Source organism: Diadema antillarum, unplaced genomic scaffold (assembly GCF_040938485.1).
Source record: "Diadema antillarum isolate AM-2024a unplaced genomic scaffold, OU_Dant_1.0 seq00000189_RagTag, whole genome shotgun sequence".
NCBI lineage: Eukaryota > Metazoa > Echinodermata > Echinoidea > Diadematoida > Diadematidae > Diadema > Diadema antillarum.
In genome coordinates, this window is record NW_027271253.1 from 482,687 (window position 1) to 498,766 (window position 16,080).

Below are 16,080 nucleotides of genomic sequence, written 5' to 3' on the forward strand. Positions count from 1 at the left end.
ATGGACATTTTTGTGAGATGTTGCTTTCATGATTTTGACACCAAGACTATCATACAAGCGTAATGCTCGTCAGTTTGAGATATTTTCACATGTCATTAAATACGTGGTCCAACGGTGATTTGCAAAATTCACAAAAATTAAGCCCTCATAAAAATGGTTACAGCTCGTTATTCCAAAGGTTTGTTATTCCGAAGGCTCTTCAGTCAGAAGATTCGTTATTCCGAAGGTACGTTATTCCGAATTTCATTTTTGGATTAACAAATCTTCGAAATAACGAACCTTCGGAATAACGCCACAAATGTTCGGATTAACGAACCCTTTTTCATTTTTGGATTAACGAACCTCTGGGTATAGGGAATCTGTGTGTTTCGGATTAACGAACCTTCGGAATAACGAACCTTTGGAATAGCAAACTTTCGGAATAACGAACAGCACCCTATAAAAATAGCAGCTTATACAGTGTATAATGGAATGGGTGGCCTGATTGAATAGGTCTTCACTCACTGCCTGCTGGGGTACATTCGAAAACAATACCAATTGCAATACAGGTATTAGATGTTCATCAGAAAATGTCAAATGCAGGACAGCCCAATAAGTTACCTCTTCGTCTTGCATAGACTCCCTAATAAGCCAGTTTGCAGTTCCACTTTGCGCATGAGCAGAATAAAGGTCATTCGTACCAACAGGCATGTTGGTTTCTAAATTCACTGGGATAAGCATCTGTGATGTAATGATTATTCATGTAATCCTTATAAATGCTGCTTGCCAGCACATCCACCTGACAGCAAAAGTGGTATTTGGCAATATCAATAGAAAGAGATTGTCAATACATTCATTGCAAAATAATGAAATGGATGCTTTCCCAAGTGTTAGCTGATGGATCACTCAGGTGATCTAGTCTACGCAAGTTCATTCTTTGTTTGAACAGTTTCAATGAATTCCATAAATTATTATGTAAAGCTTACGCATTATGTCTCTCTAAAATGAGTGAAGTGCCCCTAAACAACTGAAAAAAAAAAGAACGGTAATTCGGACCTATGTGCTCATGAGCTAAGTCCGAACTGGCTTATTTACTGTTTTACAAGTGACAGCATTCACCGTATGACACCATTGATTTTATATTTACTTAATGCACGTCCCTCCAGGTACCCATATGACAACCCCTTGGGTTCACATGGAGCGACCACAGAGGATGAAGTGCTGTTCTATGAGATAGCCAGTGCCTACGCTTCAGGCAATCCCATTCTGTCTGTTGGGGAGGAGTGCAATGGACACACGTTCGAGGGAGGGGTGGTCAGAGGCGAGGAATGGAAGACAATGCACAACACCCTGCAAGACTTCCTCTACATTGGACAGAGTGAATTTATGGTAGGAGATGAATTAATTTCAGTCACTAGTCATAGGGAGCCCTCTATTGTCAAACAATTGTTGGGGATGGGAATTCTGGAGGCACTTGATAAAAGCTTTTTACAGGGCAAACCACAGTTGTTTTAGCCAGGGTAACCGTCTGGAGGTAGTTGTGTGTATACAACGTATCAGAATTGGTAAGAACAGAAGATGACTTGCCCCCCATACCCACCAAGTCTGGTAGGTAAAGAAAATCAATTTGTCGTCCCCGCCGAACGAGTTCGAGCAGGGGACTATGAAACGGGCTCCGTACGTGTGTGTGTCCGTGTGTCCGTCCGTCCGTCCGTCCGTCCGTCCGTGTGTGCGTCCGTGTGTGCGTCCGTGTGTGATCAAAATCTTCAATTTGCTACTTCTCTGTCATTTATGAGCCAATTTTGATTCTGTTTGCTTTATATGATAGCACTACATGGGAGCTTTGAAACTTCTACACAGAATTTCAGTCGTGACCTTTGACCTTGACCTTTGACCTACATGTATATTGTACATTTTGCTACAAAATGCTACTCCTTCGCCATTTCTAACCCGATTTCGATTCCGTTTGCTTTATGTGATGGCACTAGGTGAGGGCTTCAAAACTTCTACACAGAATTTTGACCTTTGACTTCTTTGACCTTTGACCTTGATTTTTGACCTGTATTGTACATTTGGCTACAAAATGCTACTCCTTCGCCATTTCTAACCCGATTTCGATTCCGTTTGCTTTATGTGATGGCACTAGGTGAGGGCTTCAAAACTTCTACACAGAATTTTGACCTTTGACTTCTTTGACCTTTGACCTTGATTTTTGACCTGTATTGTACATTTGGCTACAAAATGCTACTCCTTCGCCATTTCTAACCCGATTTCGATTCCGTTTGCTTTATGTGATGGCACTAGGTGAGGGCTTCAAAACTTCTACACAGAATTTTGACCTTTGACTTCTTTGACCTTTGACCTTGATTTTTGACCTGTATTGTACATTTGGCTACAAAATGCTACTCCTTCGCCATTTCTAACCCGATTTCGATTCCGTTTGCTTTATGTGATGGCACTAGGTGAGGGCTTCAAACCTTCTACACAGAATTTTGACCTTTGACTTCTTTGACCTTTGACCTTGATTTTTTGACCTATATTGTACATTTTGTTACAAAATGCTACTCCTTCGCCATTTCTAACCCGATTTCGATTCCGTTTGCTTTATGTGATGGCACTAGGTGAGGGCTTCAAAACTTCTACACAGAATTTTGACCTTTGACTTCTTTGACCTTTGACCTTGATTTTTTAGACCTGTATTGTACATTTTGTTACAAAATGCTACTTCCGGCGGGGACATATATTACGCACCGCGTAATTTCTACTTTTCCTTGTTCATAGTTGTTGTGCATAGTGTTTTCTAATAAGATTAGTATTTTAATGCATCAGCCATTGTAAAATGCGGGAAAACATAATCTTCTGCATCTGCTTTGCTTCTTCATAAAAGGTGGGTCCCACTTTTTTATTAGGACCAATTTTCTATTTTTATTTCTTTAGATATCATAGCCATGTCAATGCCAATTTCATCATTTAAACTTGATGTGATATTTCATGAGAGGTTTCTCATTATCTCACAAAAAAAGTTGGAAACCTAAAACCCCATCTCAACCAAAACTATACCATCCCTTTCAGTGGCGGATCCTTAGGGGAGCGCACCGTGTATGCGCCTGCTCTTTTTTTTGGTTAAAACAAAAGAAATAAAAAGAAAAAAATTGGGAGGGGGGGATGGTCCGTGCGCCCCCCTTTAATTTTGCAAATTCACCTCCCCTTTACGGAATTCCTGGATCCGCCCCTGCCTTTAGTACCTGGTAAGGACCATGTCAACCTTTCCATGCAGTTTGCACAACGTTTGGAAACTTTACTCAAATGCTAGTACTCTTTCAAGTAACTTGATTTCATTGTTTTGTTTTTTTCCAACCCCCACTGACCGGTCCATGCCATGACAGGTCACTGCCCAGGTGTCCTGCTGTCGGTATCCAGACCACGGGGAGCTTGAGAGGCTGTGGAGGTCAAACCTGGAGTCGCTGATGTCCTTCACCCTCAAGTCACACCAAGGTAAGCCGACTTTCGCATCTTCCAGCTTGACCCATCAAGCCCTGGGAGAAAATTGTTTTATTCTTAGGAGAAACTATTGTCTTATCATCATCAAATTGTCAACTCTGAAAATTTCACTTCATGTCTTTTATTTGAGAAAGATAAGTTAGAAGTGGATAAATTTACAAGATCTGCACAAAGTGAGAAAGAGGAGTGAGAAAGAGGAGTTAAAAAGTGCCAATTTCAGAGAGAAATAACAGTATAAATTTTTTTAGATAAGTTACTTATTTGAGAATCAGTGTAAGATTGAGCTGTTAAGAGGCTTTTGAAAATTCTGTAACTACACCGTTGTACAGAGATCTGAGTTAACAGGTTTTAATGAAAAAGAATTTGACTGTACCTTGTTAAACCCTAACAAGTAGTAACAAAAATCTTGGTTAAAAAGATGCTGCATCAAACCAAGGAGATGTCGTTACTGTCACTTGATGGGTTATGCTAAAAGTGGAAAATTTTGCAGTGTGTGTAAATTTTTTCGCACCATGAAACTAGCACGAAAATAGCACACAAAATTTGTTGCTTGTCACATGTAATGCCATTTCATTGTTTGATTTCGTGGAATTAAAAATGTCAAATTCGTCTTTCCTGGCCTTGAAAAGCTGCTCATGCTAATTTTTTGTACTTTTACAGCAATGATTTGTGCCTGGTGATGAACTTTGCATACACCATTCTGTGAGAAATACAAATTCTAGTTTTCATTTGGGGAGAAGTTATGGTAAAAAAATGTTTTAATCCAGTTTCGAACAACTAACTAGTGTGATGTTCGTAATATCTGATCAGGTATGAAAATCTTATGCTGTCATTGCCTTTCAAATCCATGCTTTCTGTGTTTGTCCCCTACTATATATAGGTGTGGTAGGGAAAGTCCAGACAGCGGACGGAATGCTGCTGACCAACGCAGTGGTCCACCATGGTCATCACTCTCACTACATGGTGGTGGACGAGACCGAAGCACGTTTCCGCCGTCCACTCCCGATGGGCACCCACGGACTGACCGCCTCTGCCCCAGGCTACATGCCACTGACCAAGAATGTAGAGATACATAGTGATGAGGTAAAAGGTTAAGGGTCATGAAGTGCAGTGACCTTAAATCATTTCTTCATCTAATTGGTAGATATAGTGTATGTGTGGTGGAGAAAAACTGTCTATACCGTCAGATACTCACACAAATTTAACATTGTTATACACACACGCAGAGACTCCAACCCTAAACACCTTCTGATCTGGAGATTCTCCCGCCTGAAACCTCTAGCAAACGGGAGTCTCCAACTTGATGTGCGCGAAGCGCATATCATGAGTGCAAAGTTCCTTGTGGCCGGGGTCCAGGGCCCACTTGGGCCCTGGAAGCTCTAATAATTAGGGATCTTGATGCTCTCTTGTGCTATCTAAGGCTTATTTTTCAACATACGAAGACAAAAAGTAGGCATTATGTTTTCGGGTTGTCCGTCCGTCCGTCCGTCCGTCCGTCCGTCCGTCCGTCCGTCTTTCCGTCCGTCCGTAATGAATTTTGTGGACAAGGTAACTATCAAAACCTGTTGAGGTATCCTAATGAAACTTGGCATGTATGTGTATTAGGGGGTGAAGTTGTGCCTATCAACTTTTGGGTGCACGTGCTCAAGGTCAAAGGTCAAAAGGTCAAGGTCAAATACATAAAATTTCACTATTTCCACCATATCTATGCAATGCCTGAAGATATTTTCTTGAAACTTAGTGTATACATGTATTACCCAATTTAGATTCTCTGGTGAAAGTTTGGGTCATGAGGTCAAAGGTCAAAGGTCAAAAGGTCGAGTAAAAGTATTAAAACTTCTTTTTTTTTCTCTGTAAATTGGAAAATTGTTCAAGGTATCTTCATGGAACATAGTATATACATGTACTGACTGGCAATGATTATCTAGAGAATGTAGGGTTCATGGGGTCAAAGGTACGGGGTCAAAGGTCAAGTGCAACACTTCAAAATTTTACTATTTCCCTCATGTTCATGCAATGCCAGCAGGATTATTTTTTTTTAACACTTTGTGTATGCATGTGTAACCTAATAGAAATTCTCTGGAGAGTTTTTTTTTCTTTTCTTTTTTTGCCTCAAAGGTCAAAAGGTCAAAGATCAAGTGAAAGTGCTGAACTAACTTTTTCCTCCATATCTCGGAAGTGGCTCAATTTATTGTGAAACTTACTGCATATTTATGCATGTTCTACCTGAAAGTGATTATCTTATGAATTTTAGGGTCAAAGGCCAGATGAACATGGCAACAATTTACTATTCAGTACAGAAATTGCACTTTTTTCTCCATACCGGTACCATGAAAATTACTCAATGCATAAATGTATGAATGGGTCAAAGTCAAGTTAAAGTCCTTAAATCCCCAAATACATGCTCTCCTATTCATCCAATTAAACCAAGGTCAAGGAAGGTGAACATTCAACACATTTGTGACAAACTTGTCATTTCAATATTTTGCCAGTTTTGTGAAAATGTAATCACACATTGTCCACATGTACTATCTAGACCTATTAGGAGAATCATGCATTATGGCGGAGGCATACCAGTCGCCATAGCGACATTTCTAGTTTAATTTTTGTAGTTCTAAATTTGACCTTACATTCTGTCCTTCCAGACTACAGAAGTTATCTTTGTGTTGGAGGAGGAGAGAATAATTGCACCTTCTCCACCCCTCCAAAACCCACTACTGAGTTTTGATATGTTTTTACTCGAGATGTGACCTCAAAATTATATCTCCTCAGATCACAGAGGTTGAAGGAGGAGTAAACAATTGCATTCCCTCCACGCTTCTCAAAAACTCACTACTGAGCTTCGTTATGTTGTTAATCTACCCTGTAATTGTGACCGTAATGTTCTGTATCCTCTGACCACAGACATTGTCTTCATGTTCAATGATGAACAAACAATTGTCCACCCCTCTCAAAACTCATTACAGAGTTTTGCTACATTGTTAATCTGGTCTTGACCTCTGTGTTCTGTCAACCCAGACCGCAGTGGTTGTCTTTGTGTTGGAGGAGTAGCCAACAATTCTGCCCTCTCCAATCCTCTCAAAAACTTGCTTCTGATTTCAAATATTTTGATAATCTAGTTGTGACCTCAATGTTCTGTCTCCCAGACCACAGAAGTTGTCTTTGTGTTGGAGGAGAAACAAGCATTTGCACCCCCTCCACCCTTCTCAAAAACTTGCTTTGAGTTTTGCTACATTGTTAAATCTAATTGTGACCTCAATGTTTCATCTCCCAAGACTACAGAGGTTGTCTTTGTGTTGGAGGAGGAGCCCACCTTTAACTATCACTACTTCCAAGGGATGATGGAGATTCTGGAGAACCTGACCAACACCTTCCCTCATCTCACTCATCTGGAAAGGTCAGTGTCTCCTTGATTGACGATAAATGGGCGTTGGCCTCGTCTGCCTCAATATCTGGGGCTCCATTTCCTAGAAAGTTGCTATGATAGCAACTCTTGCTGCAATGACAGTAACAGTTGTCATGGTAATGACAAGAATCTGCTTGCTGACTGGTTGTTTTTACAAGAAGTTGATATTCCAGCAGAAGTTGCTATCTTTTTATGAAATGAGAATTGGTCTTCCACCAAAAATGAGGCTGATTTTACTATATCACACATGTCCTGCAGACACCTGCCCAAGTATACTTGGGAATAGTCTTAAATGGGTTAACAGTGACAAAAGTAGTAGTAGTTGTAGTTATGGTAGTAGTATTAGCAATGATTATAGCAGTAATGAAAGTAATGATACTACTACTACCACAAATAATAACAATAGTTGATGATAATCATGATTATAATGTTCCTGAGGATAATGGTAATGCCATGCCTTGACAGATTCCAGAAAGCAAGATATTACCCTCAATACAGTCAAACAAATCACTCCGTTATTTTGCAACATTTGTCCCATGTAGATGGGCAATGCATTCATTTGTTGAAACATTGTTGAGGTCATGGAAGTTAATCGGTACTTGATGGTTAATCATGCTTATTGCTCTTCTGTCGTGAACTCTAAACCTGTCCGTCAGCATCGGCGAGAGTGTGGAAGGGCGCCCTCTGTTGGTGCTGGAGTTGGGCAACAAGCCGGGCAGCCACCAGCCAGGCCGGCCCGAGGTCAAGTTCATCGGCAGTATCCATGGCAACGAGCCCGTCGGCAGAGAGCTGCTACTGGCGTTGGCCGACTTCCTTCTGATCAACTACGGCAAGGATGACAGTATTACAAAGGTATGTGGGTCAAAGAGCAAGGGTCAAAGGTTGAAGAGTATTAAACTCAACCCTTTGAAGACGAGTCCCAAGTATACTCATGCACTTGTCTAGGAGAAATGCGTCTTGTAGCAAAATCATCCTGTCCTCATTGGGTTAAAGGCGCAATAGTGTGGGATCATGGCCTTATTCATTTGGTGCATATTGTGTGAAAATGTGATGCTTTACTAATGTCATCACAGTGGACCAGATAATATTATTTCAAAGCAATAAGCCTTAAAAAAATGCACAAACAGATGTAAGTGGCTCTCAGAATCATATACTCGATAAATTTCATTCTGTATATATTTCATCGGCATGTGCTTTTAGAAAAATAAAACTCTTCCTTAGCCGAATGGTTTATATATTTTTTTTACTGAATATTGTGGAATACACAGCTCAGGGTATGCCTGTTGCAGTAAATTGATAAAATGAAGATATACATATTTTATTTTTAGATTTTTGAGATAGGGAAATAATTCTGATGTTTTGATATTTCTTCCCCCTGCCCCCCCCTCAAGTTGATGGACACCACCCACATACACATCTTACCCTCACTGAATCCAGACGGTGGGGAACACGTGGAGATCGCCGAGGGAACGTGCTATGGTGACGAGGGAAAGTACAACGCCCATGGTATCAATCTGGAAAATGACTATCCCTGTAAGTTTGTTTGTTTGTTTGTTTGTTTGTTTGTTTGTTTGTTTGTTTGTTTGTTTGTTTTCATTTTCCATCTTGACAAGGTGCCAACTCGGTCAAGTGGTCCCCCTACCCACCCTCACAAGAAAACGGGCAAATCTTTTGCCCTCATGGTTCGCCCCAGGTGACTAGCAATAGTCAGCAAACAGTATCAACCAGGCACACTGTGCTATGGGCTTGAATCAATGAATGATTTTCCGTCTGAAAAGATGGCTGGATAACCCATATTCATCTGCACTAGTTGGTCTTCCATGGGGTCCAGTTGGTAGGAGTTGACCACTTCACATGATTATGCACCCTGCTTTTTGTGATGAACGAATGAAGTGGGGTCTTTTACTTGCATGGTTTATGACTCTTTCACATATGGGACCTCCCTTTTATGTCCTATCCCTAGGGCAGAGTGTTTTAACTCTACTAGGGGGATGGTATGCTATCAAACAACATTGCTCAGGGAGACTCACTTTACTTGGAACTTGTGCCTGAAAATGTGCCATTCAAATGTAAGGCAGATATGCTACCAACTGAGCCACCTCACTGCCCTTGCGAATTAAAGATGAGTCGATATTTATGAACTGTGAGTGGTCATGATTATGATGTGTCACGATAGATAGATGAGAGACGCCGTATTCAGTGTGGTGAAGCTCAGTTGATAGAGTGTCTTCTTATGTGACAGGGATGAGGGGATGTTTGTCAGACATACCTGCCAACTGTTCAGTTTTAATCTGAATATTCAGATTTTTCACTGAAAGAAAGCACATTAATTTCAGTGTGTTCTGATATTTTGGAAATATCTGTAATAGTAAAGTATATGAAATTCATGAAAGTTCAGACTTTTGAATGATTTTTCTTTGTTTGTTCAGATTTATTAAGTCTCAGGGTTGGCAGGTATCCCATTAACCTTGTTCACTTATGCTTGGTGGTTTAGAGATTTAGGGGATTAGGTAATTTCTAATCATTGGCATATTTTTTTCTGATACTTGCCACAAGAAAGAAATATGATAGAGCTGCACACTGATGAATGATAAAGCAATGTGATGCTTAATGAGTTCTACATTTTTATGTCATTCTTGCATTTGTACAGAACCAACAGTGGAATGATGTTGATGATATGACCAAGGTTAAAGGAGATGGCTAGTAACTGATCAGTGGGAAACAGTGGGAATGCTGAGGGATGATTGTTCCAATCCTTGTGGGATTCATTTAAGAGTTCATTATATATCTATTGTTGTGTGAAAATTATTTGCTTCAAAATGGTCTCATATTCAAGTAATGTGCAGTTTAATGTTTCCAGGTTAGCGTGCCTGGTCAGTGATGGGGCATTAATCTGCACATTACTTGAATATGAGACCGTTCTGAAGCAAATAATTTTCACACAACAGTAGGTATATAATGTACTCTTAAATGAATCCCACAAGGATTGGAACAATCATCCCTCAGCATTCCCACTGATTCCCACTGATCAGTTACTAGCCATCCCCTTTAAAGGGTGTGTACAGTTCTGGTCGAGGTGAAGATTTAGCTTTTAACGTTTTGTGAGATATTCAGAAACCACTCTATGAGATGTCAAAGAGCATGCAGTTCTAAGGGGTATCAAAAGTTTATTCGATGGAAATCGGTTTTGAAATGGCTGAGATATCCAAAAACAAGGTGAAGCAAAGAGATCCTAACAAAGTTGTGGCATGTCGCCTTTTGTTATCAGCACTTTTTTGGATATCTCAGCCATTTGAAAACCAATTTTCATCAAATAAACATTGAATCCTTCTTAAAATTACATGTTCTTTCATATTTCATAAGAGGCTTTTCACTCTCTCACTTAGGAATGTTCAAAACATGAATCCCCACCTCAACCAGTACTGTACAGTCCCTTTAAAGGTCAGTGGAAATAACATATTTGTGGAGGTATTACAACAATTGTTACTCATCTTCTCTTTGTCTTTCCAAACCAGTGAATGCCACAAACATTTCAGGAACCATTCTTCAACCAGAGTCACAGGCAGTTACCAAGTGGCTTGCTAGCCGACCTTTCACCCTTGGCGTGAGCCTCTACAGCGGCACCATTGTCGCTCGATATCCATACAACACCAAGAGAAGTGAGTGTCACTGTTCTACTCCTCCTCAATGTGGCCTAGCGAATAATGGTATGCTGTAAAAGTGGATATTTTCGCGCTCGGCTGGGTAAGAAGAGTTTCTCGTGTTTTTAATTCCGTGGAATCCAAACATCAACTTCTGGAACATATGGCAAGCAAAAATATTCGCGTGCTTTGATTTTTGCGCTGATTTGGGATTGCGTGAAATGTGCGAAAATTTCAACACCGTGAAAATGTCCACTTTTACAGTATCATAGAATAACCTAGCAAAAGAGAGCATAACAGAACAAAGCATTGCATAGCATGGAATATCATATCAAAGCAAAGCTTATCTAAGCATAGGATAGCACAACATAGCAAAACATAGCATAGCATAGCACATTACATAACATGACACCAGTATTTATATGATGCCTTTCATCATCAATCACATCTATACAAACATATCAGAAACTTCACAAAACATCTAAATACATAGAGACTTAGCATGGTGAGAAGAATTCCCAGGTTATTTATTGGAACAGGTGATGAGCTTCTTGAAACTTTCTAATCTATGTGCATGAATTATTATTGCCATTTGTTTATGTGTATATAGTTTGACAAATGCATTTATCCTCTAGTCATTCTGTAAAATATTTTTCTCAGAATGAACCACAATATCAAAGCCTTTCACACGTGTTGCATAACCTCATACAGAAGTGCAGTGGGCCATGAGAAACTCTTCTTCAGAGCAAAGTTAGAGCTAGAATTACGCCAGACAGATGTTTGGAATCGGAATCCAAAATTCTTCCTACATTGTGGCCCAGTCCACTTAAAGCAAGAAATGTATAGAGGAAATCTCGACTATCGATGGATTGACAAATTGACAGATGTTGCATTGTAGGTTTACTTTATCTTGATTCACTGGCAACACTCCAGGAAATGGTAAAATGAGATGAAGTTTGTCTTTTCTACTCTGATATTTTTCTCTTCTTTTTTCTGCATTGTTTCCTGGCTAAAAAGTTGGAATAAGCACCACAACAGCAGATGATACACTCTTCCAGCAGTTGGCCAAGAAGTATGCAAAGAAACATCCCACCATGCACTCCGGCAGACCAGACTGCCCTGGCAATTCAGGTGAGAAAAAGAAGGAAGGAAAGAAGGAAAGAAAGGAAATATATTCATGGAGAGATAGATAGATAGATAGATAGATAGATAGATAGATAGATAGAAGAGAGAGAGAGGGTAGTAAACAGAGCAATACATAAGTATAATGGTAGATAGATTTCTAGTCAGGAAGATAGATAGATAGATAGTAAGATAGATAGATAGATAGATAGATAGATAGATAGATAGATAGATAGATAGATAGATAGATACATTGTAGATAGATAGATAGATAGATAGATAGATAGATAGATAGATAGATAGATAGATAGATATGGTGGCCCTGAGCAGGTATTTAATCCAAAACATAACAAGTTGATACCATGTAAATTGTTTTTGTTTGTTTTTGTATGATTGTGTTTCAGATAGAAGAAACCTGTGTGAGCATTTGAACCTGCAATAGAAAGTACCATTATTAAAATGTTAAGGCACAAATTTGGTTGCCTTGAGCAGGTATTAAGTCAGAAACATAACAAATTAATGCTACGTAAATTGTTTTTTTTTTCATTATTTTATCTTTTGTACAGTGGAAACATACCCAGATGGAATTGTAAATGGGGCAACATGGAGAGATCAGAAGGACAATCTTCAGGTGTGTTACCCATGCTCAGAATGCTAAAAAAAATATGTATATATAGTTGTTGTTTTTTCCTCAGAAAACCTTTCTCGTCAAAATAAGAAGTCGTTGTCAGGAAACCAGAAACATTCGTGGCATGAAACTTCTGTGAATTGCAAATGGCATTCAGTGCTTTCTGTAGACAAAAACTCTCATTGTGCATATTGCTTTCATGAATCTTGGCTGCTTGTGAAATTCACAAAAGTTTCATGCACATGAAAATTTCTGATTCTGCAGTATGGAAATATCCGGTGCATCTGTACAGGATGCACTTCACGTTCCACCGGGGCAAAACATTTCATTGTTGGTGGCATTTTCCAGGACCCTATTTTCCTTGAGTATTTAGATTAATGCCCACACTTGTAGTTTCATTTCCTAGGGATTTACCAAATGGATTTGAAAACAGTGTTGTCTATTGCCTTTGTGTTTTGCAGACTATCAAATTTGAGATCTCTTTCTTTTTATGAAGATTTTTATTCTCAATTGACCTGTGCATACAACTTTTTACATTCCATGATTGTGAAATGTGAGTGAGTTTTGTGACACAAAGTATCATTTGCTTGATTCATTGCTCCATTCTACCTCCCGACTAGGATTTCACCTACGACATGTTTGGCTGCCTTGACCTGGCCGTCCACACGGGATGCTGCCTGTTTCCCCTGGCAACCGAGCTGCAGACGCTCTGGCAGGCACATCGTCCGGCTCTGGTGGAGATGATCAAAGAGGTGGGTCATTTAGGAATGAAGGGAGGGGCTAGAAGTAGTTTGAGACGGTCAAATTGGTGTTTTGTTGTGGGAAAAGGGTGTGGCTGGTACCATTGGGAATGATCAAAAGTCAAAATGTTGTGTGCTTTTCATAAACATTTTCCACATTTCACAATCGTATGTCTGATGTGTAAAAGGAAAGACCACCAAAATAATGTTCTAACAGGGGAAGCTAAATGTTGAAAGTTGTGAGAGGCATTAGAAGTGTAGAAATGAGACATGCTTGTGATGGTGTGAAAGGGGGACCCAATTTTTAATACATTTGCCATGACGCAAAGAGAGCAGTGTTTATGAATGGAAAATGGACCTTCAGATGAGAAGCTCCAAAGTTGGATTGTGCAGTATGTAGTGATGGAAGCAGCTTGCACAAATTTCTACTCACTCCTTTTAAACACAGAATACATCACAGTGTGGAGATTTATGTGAATTTTTTTCATGTATAGAATGATCAGGAAAGTATTAACTTGCAAACATTTGACGGTTTTCAAAGTTTATTCCAAAATACACACATCCATAAATTCATAAACAAGTGATGTTCACTGATTTTTTCCTCATGGGAAAAATTAATCTTTCAAAAGTTTTCACATATTACTGCTTGGCTTCTTTGACCACACAGGCTCATCGAGGCGTCCAAGGTTTTGTGTACACGTCGAGCGGCACTCCGCTAGAGGGCGCCACACTCTCCATCAGCGGCATCCAGCGGAACCACCTCCGGACGTCGGAGCAGGGCGACTTCTGGGCCATTCTGCCAGACGGTCAGTACTCCATCACGGCCAGTGCTGAGGGTCACTCCAGCGAGACCCTGCAAGCCGAGGTGGACGGGTCAGTGGTCGTCGTCCTCAAGTTTACTCTCCCGGAAAAGAATGGCATCCTGGGAATCTCCACCACGCTTTTCCTCGGCATTCTGGGTAACAATTCATCAGTTACACAGCATTTAAATTGAACTTTCCATCCTAAATTTTATGTTGCTTTGTATGAAAATAGAAAAGTCATGGAAGTAGATCAGTGACAATTGGCGAAATAAAATCTGACATACAAAAAAAGAACTGTAAAAGTTTATAGAGCAAGACAAATTGGCAACTCTGTGTTGAATAGCTCTCCATTCAGTTTGTATGCAAAAGTATTATCCCATTGAGAACAAGCTGATTTTGCTATAACATGCATTTCCCATGGACACTTGCCCGAGTATACTCGAAACTCGTCCTCAACGAGGTAATTTGGCAACAAAAAAATTACGATTTTCTATGGTCATAATTCTGTTATTATTGTAAAAATGCAGAATGTAGTTCAGCATCCTCATCAATTTCTTCTTCTCACGATTTCTTGATTGGATTAGAACAAGGAATTACCGGGTAGGCCTAAGTTTTGTAAGGTGGAAAGCTAACATGATTGACTTCTCCTGCCTCTGACGAGAAAGATAAACTTCACATTTTTAAATTTTGATTCCTGTCAACTAATTAGGTTATATTTGATTTATTTGGTATAATCTAGGCGAATGTAGTACACAAAATATTTGCACATTTTTGTTTCCTTGCTAGCATCATATGCAAAGTATGCAAAAAATGTCTGATCGAGTACTGACAGTATACTATTTCATTTTATCTTCAGCTTCGAATTACTACAACAGCATGACAAATCTTTTGATAGTATGAGGAACAGATTTCTGAAAATATGTAAAGTTTATGTCTATTCTTGCCATATGTTATTGATATTCATATCATGTGGAAAAGTTTAATGAAGAGAGGTTTGAAAGGTGTACCTTGTTTCTTGTGTCGTAGCCCTGAGCATCGCCGCCGTACTCCTCATGGTGGTGTGCTTCACACGGTCGTGCCGGACGAAGCAGCAGGAGCGGCGGAGGCGCGGCTTCTACCGCCTCGACGGCGAGAGGATGCTAGCCGAGGAATTCCACGACGACCTCGCGCTCAAGACCTTCCGGAACGGTGACAAAAAGTCGCTGCTGCGGAACATGGAGTTCCACGACTTTACAGACTCTGACAGCGAAGATGAGGCAACCTTCAAGAGGTGATATCGGCTGGCGGTGGTGATGTTAGTAGCTAGTACTTGACACAGGGCAGGTTGTGTCACCCTGTGGCTGCATACATTTGTTATTCTGCGAGATTACAAGGAACCGAGATCCTTGACAAATATCAATTTCTGATCATTACCGTCATCACAACCTTCATTTGTCCATTTGCGTTATTAACATGATGAGGGCAAACATTTTTTTTTCCACTTAAAGGGTATTCTTGTAGGGTTATTAATATCATGGGTTGATTTTTTTTCTCTCTCTTTTTCAGGCATACTGGTGATGTCTGTACTCTTTTTTTTCTCGTTTACAAAATATTGGAGTTTGTTAGTCATGTGGAATCTTAGAGAAATCTAATGTATTTTTGCTTATAAGAGAGCACGGCACTGTGATCAAAATTTAGGAAAACTTGTATCTGGTGTTGCCGATATGCAGCTATTGACAGTCTTAACTGAGAGGGAATGATGTGAGTGAATACAAACAGAGCAAGAGGAGAAAAGCAAACACACACAATTTTGGAAAACCTGACATAAAATGATTTTAAAGAAAGTAGGAAATGGCACTGTGCAACTAGTACTAGAGACCAAAGAACTTTCTTCTTCAAAAGTGTTTTTCTTTTCTTTTCCAAAGAATTGGTGCCAATACTACAGATCTTGTCGACGTTGTCTGGGTATTCACACATTGTTTCAGTATCAGTAGAGGAGGAAAAGGGCAACTCGTATCAGGACTGCGTTCACACCGTGTGAGATTTTCACCAAGATTACTCTACGCACAGTTGAGGAGATGATGACTCCTTTGCTTTCTTTCAATCCCACTGGGTGTATTGCCGATCGTTTTTATTCCCATTTTTGCAACTCGCTCTGATATGATTGTAGAGCCAAGGAAGTATGCCTCTGTGCATTGTTGTGGGTCTGTGTATTTTAATCAGATTTATTCATAAAATGATGATTATTCTGTGTATGGTTTTTCAGTCTGCTGGTTAATTT

The 16,080-nt window shown here is 39.8% G+C and overlaps 1 protein-coding gene across 1 annotated transcript in view; it reads left to right on the top strand.

Moving 5' to 3' along the window:
* LOC139728666 (carboxypeptidase D-like) overlaps window positions 1–15,669 on the top strand; it is a 50,968-nt gene extending 35,299 nt beyond the window's left edge. Inside the window, exons 14-25 of the mRNA XM_071639602.1 lie at window positions 1,146–1,368; window positions 3,366–3,474; window positions 4,361–4,570; window positions 6,763–6,877; window positions 7,543–7,738; window positions 8,278–8,419; window positions 10,402–10,545; window positions 11,545–11,658; window positions 12,216–12,280; window positions 12,898–13,029; window positions 13,685–13,976; window positions 14,847–15,669. Coding sequence (XP_071495703.1) covers window positions 1,146–1,368; window positions 3,366–3,474; window positions 4,361–4,570; window positions 6,763–6,877; window positions 7,543–7,738; window positions 8,278–8,419; window positions 10,402–10,545; window positions 11,545–11,658; window positions 12,216–12,280; window positions 12,898–13,029; window positions 13,685–13,976; window positions 14,847–15,094 — 1,990 coding nt within the window. The 3' untranslated portion in view covers window positions 15,095–15,669. The remainder of the gene's footprint in view (window positions 1–1,145; window positions 1,369–3,365; window positions 3,475–4,360; window positions 4,571–6,762; window positions 6,878–7,542; window positions 7,739–8,277; window positions 8,420–10,401; window positions 10,546–11,544; window positions 11,659–12,215; window positions 12,281–12,897; window positions 13,030–13,684; window positions 13,977–14,846) is intronic.
* Window positions 15,670–16,080: the final 411 nt, after the last annotated feature.